We start from the raw sequence: 16683 nt of genomic DNA on the forward strand, positions 1-16683 counted from the left end.
GCAACCTTGGATATGAGAAGACGTGCCCTTTAAGTGGAGGCCACTAAACAGTTTAGGAAATTTCCAAATTTTTTCATCTTCGGTGGCCTTCACAAAAGAAAATCGCAGCCATCTGGTCCAGTGATTTTAGCTTTGTGCAAAACTACAGAATCAGCTTGGTCTCCGCCCAAGTTCTAACCTTTGGTCGAAAGGCCCTGCAGGCGGTAGTCCCACCCTAGGTATGAATCTTTGGGGGTCTCATGTGACCATCCTGGAGGATGACTGGGGAAAGCTAGAGTTATTACCCAACTCCTTTTCCAGGAATCCTCCAGGACGGTAGACCCCCCACCCTTACTAATGGAAGATATTAAGTCCATATATCAGCACGTTGGTGTTTGACAGCAGGGCAATCTTTGTACCTCCTGAGGGTGCAGCCTAGGGCGGCCTGTTTTAAACTTGTGTGTGCTTGTGTTTCCTGCAGGAGGTGGAGCTTATCTTTCTCATGTGACCGTCCTGGAGGATTTCTGGAAAAGGAGTTATGGGGTAATAACTCTAGCTTTTCCACCGGTGAGTGCTCTAGGATTGCTCCTATCCCTCCACCAGTATTATACCGCTCTCGCCTCACAAAATGGACGTAATGTATATCAGGTCACCCACGCTCTTCCCCTATTACCATAAGTTCCCCCAATTACCATATGTTTTCTGTATTTATGTGCTTCCTTCTCAGTCAGGGCAGATGCTGGATTGTTAATTTTAACACAAGTTTAAAATTACACTTGCGTATTAAATGAAAAAAATGTGCCTATATATCTTCCAATGGCTGCAGCCTTTGTTTACTCGTATGAATCATCAACCAAATGGCATTCCACTTCCTTTCGGTTGCGGCGTGACCTCACCAGCTCCTCCCTCCTCTCTGAGAGGGAGGAGCCAGGGACATTGTGCCACAACTGGAAGTTGAGGATCTCCAGGCCTCTGCTGATGCAAGCTTCGGCTGCAAGGTATTTCATGCTGTCATCTCTGGGTTTTTGGGTCTGTTGACCCTTATTTTCCTAAAGTCTTGTTTGCCATTGTTTGCTCCTGTTTTTACCTACCTCAGTTTGTTTGGTGTTGCCCCATGGTCTGTGACTTTATATCCTGTACTCTGTACTGTGCAGTTACGACAATGGGAACTCTGACTTGCCTATGAATTCCAGATCTTAAATTACAGTGCAGATACAAATACAATTACATCCCTCCACACTGTGTCTCCTTATTTCTGCTACAAAACTAGAGTTGACTTAGTGGGTGGCGTTGTCATGTACTGCACTCCAAGATGGGAAATTTGCAGGGAAGTCAAAATTCCATTTTCTCTTACATCCTCCGACAATCGCCGCCATCTTAATATTCGTCACAATGGGGTATTAGACTTTGTTCCGTAGGAGTAGCTAGGCAACAGAATATGTCAATATTAAAGCTTTTAACATATCCCCACCCCAGGGGGTGGTCCCCTCAGTCTATACCCTCCTGCTTCCTGTTTCATACCTCAGTTTGAATGTCTAGCTTGTCAGGAGTAGCTGGATGTCTCTATGCTGGGGCATTTTGTCTCAGCCTTTCTCTTCTTTTTTTGATTTTTGTTTGAGTTTTTTCTCTCTCTTTACTTAGCTGTTATTTTTGTCAGCATTAGTTAGTTCTTCTGATGAAGAGGATCATGCGGGCTGGGTCTCGGGCTGATCCCCCTGGTCGCAGGTTGTGGGTCAGTGGCTTCCCAGCCTGCCTTCGAGCGTTCAGTCAGGTAATGCTCCTGGCACAATGAACGACCCATCCCTGTTCGGTGCAGGGATGCTATGGTGAGGTGGCTACCTCACTGGACGCTGTGCGGTTTCTCAACCCCAGTTTTTTCTGCGTCCTGGCTGCGACTCTCCCTGTCACATGTGCAGTGGCTTGTTCGCCTGTGCGGGTTCCCCACGCCATCTAGGAGGTAAGTGTATCTGTGTGGGGACCTGTCTGTTTGGGGGTTGTCAGTCTGGGACTGTGTAACCCTGCCTCTGTTCACACTGTTAAGCTCCCTATCTCTCTGACTGCATTCTGTGGGCTGCAGGGGGGGGGGGGGGCTGTGCTGCACTATCTGTGTCAGACTGTGAATGTGTGACAGGCTGTGTGCTGTGGGGCATGATTGTATCGTGTTGGGGCACATTAAAGCGACGGCTGCGGCGGTCCGCCATGTTTTTACTGTACTGTAGTGTTTTTCAGCGGTCCTCACTGTGGTGGAGGAGCGGCGTTTTCGGCGCCAAACGGCGCCATTTTGGCAGCGCTCGCTCCGGCCGCATGTTAACACTGCAGGCGGCCATTTTCTTGTAGCCTTCCATAGGCTTTGATAGAGCGCCCTGAGTTACGTCACTCCTTTTCCCTGGGCGCACCGATCGAGGCAGCAGCAGTGGTCTCTCCAGGTTTTTATCCTCTCTATCCCTATATCCTTGCCTGAGTTGGGCTTTTATCCCTGTGGGGGTCTTCTGGTGCTAGTGTGTGTGTGCGGTGGGCTGCGCTCGCCGCGCTTGTTAAAGGGGCAGTTAACCCTTTATTCTCCAGCATATTGTTTGGGGGCAATGGATTCTCAGGGAAGCAAATCTCCTACCACTTGGTGGGAGGCCAAGGGACTGCTGTTTCCCCCCCCCCAGGGGGGGATTTGGCTGAGGTTGTGGCTAACCTTGCTGCTTAGATGCAAATGCTTGTGGCTGCTCAATCCGCAAAACGGCCCAGAGTTTCAATTCCCTCTGGTTCAGAGGGTGTTGGTGCTGGGGCTACTATGGCTGGGGTCCCGTTCCTCCCTGGATCTTGTGGGGTCTGAGGTGGAGGCTGAGGTTGAAGGGGTTGATAATTCTCTCCCTGACTCGCCTGAAGAGCTTACACTCATGGAAGACTTGGTTGCTTCTATCAAACACACACTGCGTTTGCAGGATGAACCATGTCCTCCCACTGCCCTGGCAGCTTATGGGACGCAGAAAAGACGCAAGACATCGCAGGTCTTTCCCTGCACTGATGATTTTCAGCGCGCTGTTAAGGAACAATTGCGCAATATACGCAAGCCTTTTGCTGTGCCAAGTAGGTTCAAGCTGCGTTATCCTTTCACGCCCGCTACTGATGAGCGGTGGTGTGTACCGCCTCCGATGGATCACGCGATAGCGGTTTTGAATAAGTCCACTGCGATTCCTGCAGGGGATGTCCCGGTGTTCCGGGATGCCACGGACAGGAGGCTGGAACTCTTGCCCGTCATACTTATTCTACTAGGGGTTCTATGCTAAAAGCTCTATTTGCTTCTCTTATGGCAGCCCAGGCTGTCGCAAGTTGGACGCAGGTGCTTAGACGCGTCCTGGTGGCTGATTCGGCCTCACCGGCGACATTGGATATGGTGGATCAAATCCATCAGGGTGTCATGTATTTGTGTGATGCGGACTTGGATATAGTACCGTTGGCTGCACGTGTACACAGTGTGGCGGTATTGTCTCGCCGCCTGGTTTGGTTGAAGTGTTGGTCTGTGGACCAATCTTCGCGCAAGACCTTAGCCAATCTGCCCTATGATGGATCTAGCCTTTTTGGCGAATCCTTGGATACACTGATAAAGGGGATCACGGGTGGTAAGAGCACGCTCTTGCCCCAATCCCACAAGGCTAAGGCGGCTCCTGGTAAGAAGCATGCTTCTTTTCGGCCCTCTCAGGGGTCCTTTCATGCCTTTCGGTCGCATTATAAGGGCAAGCCATTCAAAAGTCAAGGCTCCCAAAAGAAGCCGTGGACAGGTAAGCAGAAGTCCGGCCAGTCCGGATCCGCTGCCCATAACAATGCGGCCTGAAGGGGCGCCCTCACCCAGTTCGGGGGTGGGGGGACGCTTGCTCGGTTTTCTTCAACCCTGGCTGGCCCGTGTTCGGGACAGGTGGGTTCAGGAAATCGTTCGGTCTGGCTACAAGATTGAGTGTCTCTCTCGGCCGGAGAGCAGATTTTTTTCCCTCAAATCTTCAACTGGCTCCGGAGCGTTTGCGTCATCGGGACAGATTTTGGGGGTTCTATTCCAATCTGTTCACCGTGCCCAGGAAGGAGGGCAAGGTACATCCAATTCTGGACTTAAAGGCTCTGAACCGCTTTGTGCGGGTTCGCAAGTTCCGCATGGAATCCCTGCGGTCGTGGTGGCTGCCCTGGTTCAGGGGGAATTCATGGCTTCCATCGACTTTAAGGATGCGTACCTTCACATCCCGATTTTCGAGGGTCACCAGAGGTACCTTCGATTCGCCATTGCGGAGGATCACTACCAATTCGTGGCGTTGCCTTTTGCTCTCGTTTCGGCTCCACGAGTTTTCACCAAGGTGCTTGCACCGGTTCTGGCTTTGTTGAGAGCCCAGGGCATCTCTGTCCTGGGGTATCTGGACGATATTCTGGTTTGGTCTGCGACCAGCCAGGGTCTGGAGAAGGACCTGTCCATCACGTTGCAGACTCTACAGGAGTTTGGTTGGACGATAAATTTTCCAAAGTCGACGCTGTGCCCGTCGGTTCGTCTTCCCCACCTGGGAATGATCCTGGACTTGGTCCAGGCGAAGGTCTTCCTACCGGACGACAAACTCAGGACTCTTCAGGAAGAAGTCAGGTCCCTCAGGGACGTTCTGTGCTCGTCACTCCGGACGTGCATGAGATGTCTGGGATTGATGGTCTCGGCTTTCGAGGCGATTCCCTTCGCCCAGTTTCACACGCGGGGTCTCCAAGCGGAGATCCTGTCCAGGTGGGATGGGCGACCGCAATCTCTGGATCTCCAGATTTCGTTGAGCCATCGCACCAGAAGGGATCTTCTGTGGTGGCTCCAGTCCCCGACGGTGTCATGGACGGTGATCACCACTGATGCCAGCCTGTCGGGCTGGGGTGGTGTTCTGGGCGTTCTGTCCGCCCAGGGAACTTGGTCGGAGGAGGAATCCTTCCTTCCGATCAACATTCTGGAATTGCGTGCGATGAATCTCTGCCTTCGACGTTGGACGGACAGGCTGCAGGGCTGTCCGTTTCGGGTGCAGACGGACGATGCCACGGCGGTGGCTTACATCAATCACCAAGGGGGCACCAGGGGTGCCCGAGCGGCTCGGGAAGTGGCCGACATTCTGTCTTGGGCCGAGACACACGTCCCGGCGATATCGGCGGTTCACATTCCGGGGGTGGAGAACTGGCAGGCGGATTATCTGAGCCGCCAGAACCTGGACCAGGGGGAATGGTCCCTCCACCCGGATGTCTTCCAGATGTTGTGCGCGAAGTGGGGTCTTCCGGAGGTAGACCTGTTCGCGTCTCGTCTGAACAACAAGGTGAAAAGGTTCGTGGCAAGAACGCGCGATCCTCGGGCAGATACGTCAGACGCGTTGGTAGCTCCGTGGCACAAGTACCGACTGATGTATGCATTTCCACCGATTCAATTGCTGTCCAGGTTCCTTCGCAGGTTGAACTCTGAACCAAACACAGTGATTCTTGTGGCACCGGACTGGCCTCGCCGGTCCTGGTACGCTGACCTCGTGAATCTGGCGGTCGACGCTCCGTGGCGTCTGCCTCTTCGACAAGATCTCCGGTCTCGAGGGCCGATATTCCATCCTGCTTTACAGTCGCTGGCTTTGACGGCCTGGCTGTTGAAACCGAGGTCCTGAAGGATAGGGGTCTCTCCCCTGAGGTCATTCACACTTTGATCAACGCAAGGAAATTTTCCTCGGGGAAGGTCCATTACCGTACCTGGAAGGCCTATTTTGCCTGGTGTGAGTCCAGGGGGTTTTCACCTCGCACGTACTCGGTGTCTAGGGTGTTGTCCTTCCTTCGAACGGGTGTTGCCCAGCGTTTGGCGCTGGCTACGATCAAGGGTCAGGTGTCTGCGATGGCCGTTCTTTTTCAACGTCCTATGGCATCTTACTCCTTGGTTGGCATTTTTGTTCAAGGGGCACCTGGTCCCTCCTAGGAGGGTACCTCTGCCTCCTTGGGACTGGAATCTTGTTCTGTCCGTGTTACAACATGGTCCTTTTGAACGGATCAGGTAGATCTCGTTGTCTATGTTGTCCAAGAAGGTCACCTTTTTTGGTGGCGATCACTTCGGCTCGCAGAGTGTCGGAGCTGGCAGCTTGTCCTGCAAGTCTCCGTATCTGGTCATTCACTTAGATAAGGTGGTCTTGCGACCTAACTCTTCTTTTTTTCCGAAGAGGGTTTCGGAATTTCACCTCAATGAGGACATTGTCTTGCCTTCGCCTTGCGCGAAGTCTAAACATCTGAAGGAGGTGGAGTTGCACTCCTTGGATGTTGTTCGGGCGATTAGGGTTTCCCTAAAATCGTCTGAATCATTTCGCAAGTCGGATTCTTTGTTTGTCCTTCCGGGGGTCCTCGGAAGGGCGTAGCGGCGTCGGCTTCTGCCGTCGCCATTTGGTTCAGACAGACCATTGAACAGGCTTATGCTTTGCAGGGAAAAGTTTCCCCTATGCCTGTGAAGGCGCACTCTACCAGATCTGAGTACGTCTTGGGCCTGTCGTCATGGGGCTTCTGTGGCCCAGGTGTGTAGGGCGGCGACTTGGTCGACCGTGCACACCTTCACACGATTCTACAGAGTGGATGTTCAAGCATCGGCAGATGCTTCCTTTGGCCGCAAGGTTCTTAGTGCGGCGGTTCCTTAGGGTCCCTTGTTTTGGACCTTTGGCTGTTTCGGATTTCTTTTTATCCCTGGGTTTTGTTTTGTTTTTTCCTGGGTTTTTGCTCCCGTTGAGCAAGTTTTTTTCTCATGTTGCCCAGCTGGTTTCCTTCCTTTGGTAAGGTTCCTTTCTTTGATGTGGAGACTGCGTTGCCTTTAGGCGCGGCTGCATTTCCCACCCCTCATGTTTGCACTGCTTTTGGGACGTCCCCATTGTGACGAATATGAAGATGGCGGCGACTGTCGGAGGACGTAAGAGAAAACTGAATTTTTGTAAAATCTTACCTGTAAAATTCCTTTCTCTGAGTCCTCCGACAGTCGCCGCCCCCGCCCCTCTTTTGGGGTTTAGGTACTCTACTGCTATTCTACTGAAACTGAGGTATGAAACAGGAAGCAGGAGGGTATAGACTGAGGGGACCACCCCCTGGGGTGGGGATATGTTAAAAGCTTTAATATTGACACATTCTGTTGCCTAGCTACTCCTATGGAGCAAAGTCTAATACCCCATTGTGACGAATATGCAGATGGCGGCGACTGTCGGAGGACTCAGAGAAAGGAATTTTACAGGTAAGATTTTACAAAAATTCCGTGTTTTTTTTTTTTTTTTTGCGCTCTATAAGACCTTTTTTTGGGGAGTCCGTTGAACACTGGTTTCACCTCCTGTTTTTGATCATGCTGTTGGTTCTGTGTGCTATGATCTGAGGCATACTGTGTAGAGGATGGGTTATCCTAAACTGGCCTGCAGATTGTTTTCCAGTGTCTAATCCTCCTGTAACCCAACTGTATATAACTTCCTGTGTCCTTCAATGGACATGGAAAAGGATTCTGCGGTGAGTACAAAAATCCAGCTTTTAACATTATCAACTACACTGTTGTCATATTGGGTGAAACAAGCCTGTTTGCTACTCTATGCAGCGTAGTAGTCTTTTTTCTGAGTAGAGCATCATCTTGCATATGTTTTTCATCTATTGTATTTGTTGTTATAGAAGAGGAAGATTACGATGATGCAAGACAAGTTTACACTGCATCTGAAACTGAAGAAGAGAGCACTGGACAAAAGAAGGAGGTATAAAAATGTAACTTAATTGGACGATAACAGAATATCAGGTCACTATACCTCATTTTTAATTTGCTTTAAAATGAAACAAAAATCCATGAATTTTGTAAAGTAGATTGGGGAAAGTGAGAGGAAATCCCTCCAAAGTGAGGGAATCCTAGGGTGTCGCCAGGGTCACAAGAACTAGGGGCTCCATTTTAAGATTTCCAATCTATTTTTGTTCAGGTGACAAACCCAAAATTTGGGAATTTTTTTTACTTTCACGTTCAATGAAAACGGTAAACAGGTCAAAGACGGGGTGAATCTTCCTAATGGGGGCACAGACAGCGCAAAAAAAAAAAACTGACCTAGGTTCTAATCCCTCTCCACTCTATCCAAAACTAAAAAAAAGTTTTGCTTTTAGTTACTTTTCCCAAAACTGGTACATTCGAGCCATGCAGTAATTGATTTTTATAATTGCATGTTTTCTCAAATGGTCTGTCAAGCCATTGGTGACTAGTGTCATAACTGATCATATGTGTAATGCTTTGGCAACTGCAGATGAAACACAGGCTAGGGATGGCCACTTTCTTGGCTTTAACGGCTTAAGGACCGCACCATAGCACATTTACTGCTAAAGGGGCAGCCCTCCTGTGTAGAATTACGTGTGTGTGTGTGTGTGTGTGTGTGTGTGTGTGTATATATTAGCGCTGCAACTAACAATTATTTTCATAATCGGTTAGTTGGCCGATTATTGATCATGAATAAGCCCATTAATCATAATTAAGAAAAAGAAAATTGAAGACTCTTTTTCTGATTTTCAGACAGAACTGTAATATATTGTGTGGCAGACTCCCTTGTCATAGGCAGGTGGCTTGATAAAAGCTACCTGCGCCTGCTGTCACTTATGCTGGCCATACAAAAACAATGTCTTCCTTCAAAAAAACTTTAATTTTAAGAATGTTCGATTTTCTAATCATTAGTGGGGTCAAATCGACCATTTTCAACCACAGTGACGGTAAATTCGAAGGAGCAGAATAGAAAACTTCTTGGTCCAAAGAAATTTTCAGACCATGTATGTGGTTTTCGTTCAGAACTACATACGCTGTCTGAAAATTTCCTTGACCAAGAAGCTTTCTATTCTGCTCCTTCGAATTTGCCGCCACTGTGGTTGAAAATGAACGTAGATTTGACCCCACTAATTAGAAAATCGAACAAACGTTCTTAAAATGAAAATTTGCAATTTTTCAGAGCATGTGAATTATAACACACAAACTTTTCTTTCACACATGGTTAGTGTTTGGCTGAAGCCATTTATTAACAATCAACTGTTTACTCTTTTTAAATCATAATGACAACAGAATCTACCCAATGACCCTGATCAAAAGTTTACATACCCCAGTTCTTAATATTGTGTACTGTATTGCCCCTTTTAACACCGATGACAGCTTGAAGTCTTTTGTGGTATTTGTGGATGAGGCTCTTTATTTTCTCAGATGGTAAAGCTGCCCATTCTTCTTGGGAAAAAGCCTCCAGTTCCTGTAAATTTTTGGCTGTCTTCCATGAACTGCACGTTTGAGATCTCCCTAGAGTGGCTCAATGATATTGAGGTCAGGAGACTGAAATGGCCACTCCAGAACCTTCACTTTAGTCTGCTGTAGCCAATGACAGGTCGACTTGGCCTTGTGTTTAGGATCATTGTCATATTGGAATGTCCAAGTACTTCCCATGCTCAGCTTCCGGGCTGATAAATGCAAATTTTCCTCCAGTATTTTTTTAGAACATACTGCATTCATCTTGCCATCAATTCTGACCAAATTTCTTGTGCCTTTGTAGCTCACACATCCCCCAAAACATCAGCGATCCACTTCTGTGTTTCACAGTAGGAATAGTGTACCTTTCATCATAGGCCTTGTTGACTCTTCTCTAAATGTAGCGTTTATGGTTGTGGTCAAAAAGCTAAATTTTGGTCTCATCACTCCAAATGACTTTGTGCCAGAAGGTTTGAGGCTGGTCTCTGTGCTGTTTGGCGTATTGTAAGCTGGATACTTTGGGGCATTTGTGTACTAATGGCTTTCTTCTGGCGACTCGACCATGCATCAATTTAAAAAAATCTGCTCAGACACCTTCAGTTAGGGTCACTTATCTGGGATTGACTCTCAACTCTTCTCTTTCTCCCCCTGAACAAACTTCAGAAGCTACAAAAAGCAATCGGGTTGCTGATGGAGACCGATCAGTCCTCCTTGCGGGCTTGCATGCGAGCCCTGGGTCTGAGGGTTTCGACCTTCAAAGTAGTCCCATTTGCGCAGTCTCACTTGAGACCCTTGCAAATGGAGATTCTGGCAAAATGGAACAGAGATCCTTGGTCGTTGGACCAGAAGATTTGCTTGAGCCATCTTACAAAGGCGGCTCTTTCTTGGTGGCTCCAGTCTCTTGTCCTTTGCCAGGGCAAGTCCTTCCTGCCGGTGTTTTGGACAGTGGTCATCACGGACGCCAGCCTGTCAGGCTGGGGTGGAGTGCTGGGGAAGCTCTGTGCCCAGGGGACTTGGGCATCGGAGGAGTCTTTCTTGCCGATCAATATTCTGGAGCTAAGAGCGATCAAGCTCTGCCTGCTTCACTGGACAAGTCAGCAATGCGGCTCTCCGGTTCGGATTCAGTCGGACAATGCCACGGCCATGGCTTTTAGCAATCATCAAGGGGCACCAAGAGTGCTCTGGCGACCAAGGAGGTGGAGTCACAGATCAGCAGAAAGGGCAAAAGAACCGCTCCAGTGATAAGGTAATCCCAACCATCAAAAATAAGGTTCCGCAAGGTTTCGCAGTCCAGGCAACTATAATGTATAGAGAGAAATAGCCGCACTCCAACTTGAAGGTGAAAAATATAAAATCTATTGATTGAAAAAAAAAAAAATATATATATATATATATATATATAAAATCTGTTTTTATTCGTATCCAAAAGATAAAATCAATTCAAAGTGTATCCATATTATAGTCAGAGACAAGAGATGAGCGCATAGTAGTTGACGCGTTTCACAGATAAACGTCCGCTTAGTCGTAACCATGCACATACATGAAGAGATATTGCTTAAAATAGTGGCTAACACTTCCTGAGCTCATCCTTGATCATCGTTAATTGAGCACACAGCTGCAAGTCATCAACACCCAGTTCACAAATGGAAACAGCCCAGCAAAATTTCATGTATGTAGACACCACCCACAGCAAGGCTATTGCAATGGGTATGAAAAATAGAAGACAGAATAAAGGAAATAAAAAGTAATAATAACAAAGATAATGTAGAAAAAGAAAAAGAGAAGACAAAGCAAAAGCTAAAGAAGAAAAAAAAAATGTAGAGCAGAATAAGAAATAGGGAGCCATATCTGTAAAATGCATGTGAGTTGTTGGGATGATCTCTCCTAGTACAAACTATAAAACCTCTTTAAAGGAAAAAAGAGAGAGAAATCCCTTGATTTAGATAATATGAAATACATACAAGCACCGCCGAAATGGCAATAAAGGAAAACCTGCATCTAGGTCTCATGTAGAGGATATCGATGCATATGAAGCATGCCTCCTTAAAATAACCATATATAAAGTTATACAGAAAAAATGCTGTGAAAGAATGGATAAATGAAACAACCCTGGAAAATATAAAATAAACACTACTAAGAAATGAAAAATCATAATCAATTCATGTATATAATAGCCGATATCATCACAGCTATGTGCTCCATAAACGATAGTGATCGTACAATATAGTAATAAATCATCCTTGGGTATTATAAACCCCAATTCTGTTACAACAAAGATACACCTTATTATAACATGCATTTATATAATCACATAACAGAACAGTCTAATGCATGTGGTATAAATATATACACAAACAAATTAAACAACGTATCAAAGTGTGTACATGTTACAAAACGTACAGCTATCTCATAGGCACAATAACCCTAGCATTCCAGAGTGAACCAAATATCCAAAAAAGGATTCAAATAAATAAGTATAATATGTAATAAATCAATAAAGGAAGCACAAAAAAAAAAATAGAAAAAACGCACAAAAAAAAGTAGAAAAAAACGCACGTTTTTTCTATATTTTTTTTTTTTGTGCTTCCTTTATTGATTTATTACATATTATTATACTTATTTGTTTGAATCCTTTTTTGGATATTTGGTTCACTCTGGAATGCTAGGGTTATTGTGCCTATGCGATATCTGTTGGTTTTGTAACATGTATGTACACACTTTGATACATTGTTTAATTTGTTTGTGTATATATTTATACCACATGCATTAGACTGTTCTGTGATGTGATTATATAAATGCATGTTATAATGAGGTGTATCTTTGTTGTAACAGAATTGGGGTATATAATACCCAAAGATGTTTTATTACAATATTGTACGATCACTATAGTTTATGGAGCACATAGCTGTGATGATATTGGCTATTTATTATATACATGAATTGATTATGATTTTTCATTTCTTTGTAGTGTTTATTTTATTTTATATTTTCCAGGGTTGTTTCATTTATCCATTTTTTCACAGCATTTTTTCTGTATAACTTTATATATGGTTATTTTAAGGAGGCATGCTTCATATGCATAGATATCTTCTACATGAGACTTAGATGCATGTTTTCCTTTATTGCCATTTCGGCGGTGCATGTATGTATTTCATATTATCTAAATCGAGGGATTTCTCTTTTTCCTTTTAAAGAGGTTTTATAGTTTGTACTAGGAGAGATCATCCCAGCAACTCGCATGCATTTTACGGATATGGCTCCCTATTTCTTATTCTGCTCTACATTTTTTTTTTCTTTAGCTTTTGCTTTGTCTTTTCTCTTTCTCTTTTTCAACGTTATCTTTGTTTATTATTGCTTTTTATTTCCTTTATTCTGTCGTCAATTTTTAATACCCATTGCAGTTGCCTTGCTGTGGGTGGTATCTACATACATGAAATTTTGCTGGGCTGTTTCCATTTGTGAACTGGGTGTTGATGACTTGCAGCTGTGTGCTCAATTAACGATGATCAAGGATGAGCTCAGGAAGTGTTAGCCACTATTTAAGCAATATCTCTTCATGTATGTGCATGGTTACAACTAAGCAGACGTTTATCCGTGAAACGCGTCAACTACTATGCGCTCATCTCTTGTCTCTGACTATATTATGGATACACTTTGAATTGATTTTATCTTTTGGATACAAATAAAACAGATTTTATATTTTTCACCCTAAAGTTGGAGTGCGGCTATTTCTCTCTATACATTATAGTGGCCAAGATTCTGATTTGGGTGGAAGCCAAGGTTTCCGGCTCTTTCCGCAGTCCACATTCCGGGTGTGGTGAATTGGCAGGCGGATTACCTGAGTCGTCAGGTGTTGGATCAAGGGGAATGGTCCCTTCATCCAGAGGCCTTTCATCTCCTGTGTGTCCGGTGGGGGACCCCGGATGTGGATCTGTTTGCGTCCCGCCTCAACAGAAAAGTTTAGCAGTTTGTGGCAAGGTCTCTGGATGCTCTGGCTGACGCCGCAGACGCTCTGGTGGTTCCTTGGAGCCAGTATCGGCTGATTTATGCCTTTCCTCCACTCGTATTTTTGCCGCACTTTCTTCGCCGGTAGCGATGGAAGGCATTCCGGTCGTTCTGGTGACACCAGACTGGCCTCGCCGGTCTTGGTACGCAGAGCTGGTAAAAATGGTTGTGGATTCTTCATGGCGTCTTCCTCTGCGGGACGATTTGCACGATTTGCTATCTAAAGGTCCGATCTTCCATCCTGCTTTACGGTCGCTGGCTTTAACACCTTGCTTTCAAACAGCCAAGCCATTAAAGGATAGATGTCTCTCTGACTCGGTGATTCCAACTCTTTCGAAGGCCTGGAAGTCCACTTCTAGGAAGATCTATCATCGTACATGGAAATCGTACATTTCATGGTGTTGATCGCTTCAACTGCACCCTCGCTTGTTTTCTGTAGCTCGGGTTTTGTCCCTTTTTTTACAAAAGGGGTTTGAGCAGTGCTTGGTGTTGGGGACCATCAAGGGCCAGGTGTCAGACTTGGCTTTCTACTTCCAGCATCTGTTTGCTACTAATAGCTCGATTCGCACTTTCATCCAGGGGGTGTGTCATCTGGCTCTACGAGGAGATCCCCGTTACCGCCGTGGGATCTCAATCTGGTTTTGTCTGTTCAACAGCCTCCCTTTGAGAATATTAGGGAGATTTCTCTGCTTTCCTTGTAACAGAAGGTTGCCTTCTTAGTGGATATCACATCGACTATCGTTCTGCGGGCGTGGGCGATATTCATATCGCCGAAGACACAATATTTAGCCCAGGGAGAAGTCGGGGCTCGGGGGAGGACTCACAGTGCTGACAGCCGACACATCCATTTTGCTTTCGGCTGTGATCGGAAATCCGCCCCTCTAGCCTGATGCAATCCAGCCCTCCCAGCTCTGCCTCTAGTCTCCAGCCGACCATTACTCCGCCCATTGTCTCTCCTGGCTGCATCGGGGGCGGGATCAGGCTGTAATGTTTTGTAAATAGATTCAATGGGGAGACAATGGGTGAAGCAGGGCGGAGTAATGGTCGGCTGGAGACTAGAGGCAGAGCTGGGAGGGCTGGATTGCATCGGGCTGGAGGGGCGGAGTTCCAATCACAGCCTATAAGGTAGATGGGGGTATATGGTTTTATAAATGCTAGGAAATATATGCAAGTAAAATGTCTGCAAAGGTTCTAATTTATCATAGTCGTATAGCTAGTAGGCCTTAGTTGCATTCATCTGGACTTGTTCTCTAATGTTGAAGATGCATTGTAAATTCTCCAGCTAATACCTACCGAACTCAAGGTTTTTCTAGTATTCAGGTAAATGCGCGACTACAAAGTCCAAACACTGAGTCATAGCTTGTATTGAAATGTTAAAAGCTGAAATGTCATGTAAGGTATTTATAAACCTTTTCTCCCCACAGAAAAAAAGTCGAAGACGAAGAAATCGTAAGAAACGAACACGCAGACGAGCAATTGCAGTGCCTACTGTTGTAGGGGATGAGCTGAATGAGGCAGCAGAAGCTGACACAGCAGGAGGAAAAGTTGAAATAGAGTATGTTATAGAAGAGCCAGAGATTTATGATCCTAATTTCATTTTCTTCAAGAGGATCTTCCAGGCATTTAAGGTACCCCATATGTTTTGTAAGTCATTTGCTTTGTTCAAAGACTACCCCTCTACTCTGTGGAATACAAATTTAGCAGTTTGTTTATGGGAGGGCTTTTCTTTTAAGATGAAAAGATCTAATTCAATGCTGTGACCAAATTTAACATATCCATTAAACACCTTAAAGTGAAAGATCAAATTCTATACAGATACAATACTATTATTTTATGTTGATCAAATCCCATCTTCTGCACTTATCCTGAGAAACTGGGGAGCACTGTGCTCTTTTCACCTGGTCTAGGGGAGTTGATGGAAGGTTGTGTTGGTTGTGACTTTGTATCTGTTTAAATCGCAGCTGACAGATGATGTTAAGCGGGAAAAGGAAAAAGAGCCAGAAAAAGTGGAGAAGGTGGAGCCAGCTGTTCCTAGAAAAAGATTTGAGGAGGAACTAATGGACAGTGACAGTGACAGTGATGATGAGGTTGGAAATCAACTTGTATATGTTTCTTTAATAATTTTCTGTTAAAACTACCTTCTCTGTGTTTTTCCTTGTTCTTCATTTCTATGTGACTCTAAATCTGTAGGTTGTTAATGTCTCACGGTTTCCTTTACTTTCTCATACAGTGTGTTCTTAGTGTTTTCTTTTAATCCTTTTTACAGATGAGAAAAAATGATGCTCCTAAGTTGTCTAAGAAGAAATTAAGAAGAATGAATAGGTTCACAGTGGCAGAACTGAAGCAGGTAATAGTATAGATCTGGTGGGCACCTAAATATGTGTTCCAATCGGTTTGAAAAAAAAAAAATAAGGAAACCTAAATATCTGTAAACCACACCCTATGACCAGTACTCATGATCCAAAAATCAGATGACAGATCGTCCACCTTTTTTTTGTTTGCATGCTAGTCGCATATCGAAAATGAGTTTACTAAAGTCAGGAAAATTCCCAGACAATAAAAAAAAAAAAAAAAAATCAAAAGTAATGTATTTGTATTATATTTTTGGACGACAGCTGTACTAATTAAACGAAAATCGTAAGATCTGGTATTGTACAAGAAACCTTTTTCGTGCTTTTCTGATCGGATGAAATTTCGTCATTGGCTCTCGAAAGCTGTGTACGAAAGATCCGATTATCGTACAATTCTTACGAAAGTGATATTTTTCATCTGATTTTCAGATCGTCAGGTACTGACAGTCTTGCCGGTTTACGGCTCTCCTTTCCTCATACAGACACCACGTGGGAGTAAAGGACTGCCGATAACCGGCAAGTCTGTTTTTACGTGTGATCAGCTGATCACATGGTAAAGAGATGCTGTGATTGTCCATTTACCATGATTTGTGATCAGCTGTTTCTGAAGGACACATCAGTCACAGAGCGCGTTGGATGAGTCTGTTGACCCTTGTTTTTTCTTGTGGACCTCTTGCTGCTATTTTGTTGCAAACCCTTTGTAGTATTGCTAGGGGACATCCCATTGTCTAGGAAACCATTCCTGTGTCCTGTAGTGTACGATTTAAAATAATAGGAGATTAGATATTCAGCCTCCTGCACAATTTTTGCCTAGGTGAGCATTACATTTCACTCTTTTGCTACCTCCTGGGACATTGACTTCACATTTCCCAGCAAGCATTGCTTTTCGAAAAGAGGGGAAGTGGCTGGCACTTTTTTCTTTTTTTTAAACATATTGTTCAACAACAGAAGAAATCAATGCCTCCTGGTTCTTGTGACATTGATATTCCCGGAGGCTTTACTATCCTCCATTCCTAGAACAATATGTAAACCAGCACAGAGCCAGATCTGCCTTTTTGCATTTGAGATCTGGCACAGTGTTATTTGGGGGCAGGCTGAGAGAAACAGGAATAAAGCTGGTTT

General features: G+C 45.2%; 1 protein-coding gene across 1 annotated transcript in view; it reads left to right on the forward strand.

The window, feature by feature from the left end:
* SF3B2 (splicing factor 3b subunit 2) overlaps positions 1 to 16683 on the forward strand; it is a 112966-nt gene that overhangs the window by 46255 nt on the left and 50028 nt on the right. The window contains exons 7-10 of the mRNA XM_082270127.1: positions 7624 to 7703; positions 14635 to 14838; positions 15172 to 15297; positions 15477 to 15557. Coding sequence (XP_082126253.1) covers positions 7624 to 7703; positions 14635 to 14838; positions 15172 to 15297; positions 15477 to 15557 — 491 coding nt within the window. The remainder of the gene's footprint in view (positions 1 to 7623; positions 7704 to 14634; positions 14839 to 15171; positions 15298 to 15476; positions 15558 to 16683) is intronic.

Source organism: Pelophylax lessonae (assembly GCF_965119305.1).
Source record: "Pelophylax lessonae genome assembly, chromosome: 10".
NCBI lineage: Eukaryota > Metazoa > Chordata > Amphibia > Anura > Ranidae > Pelophylax > Pelophylax lessonae.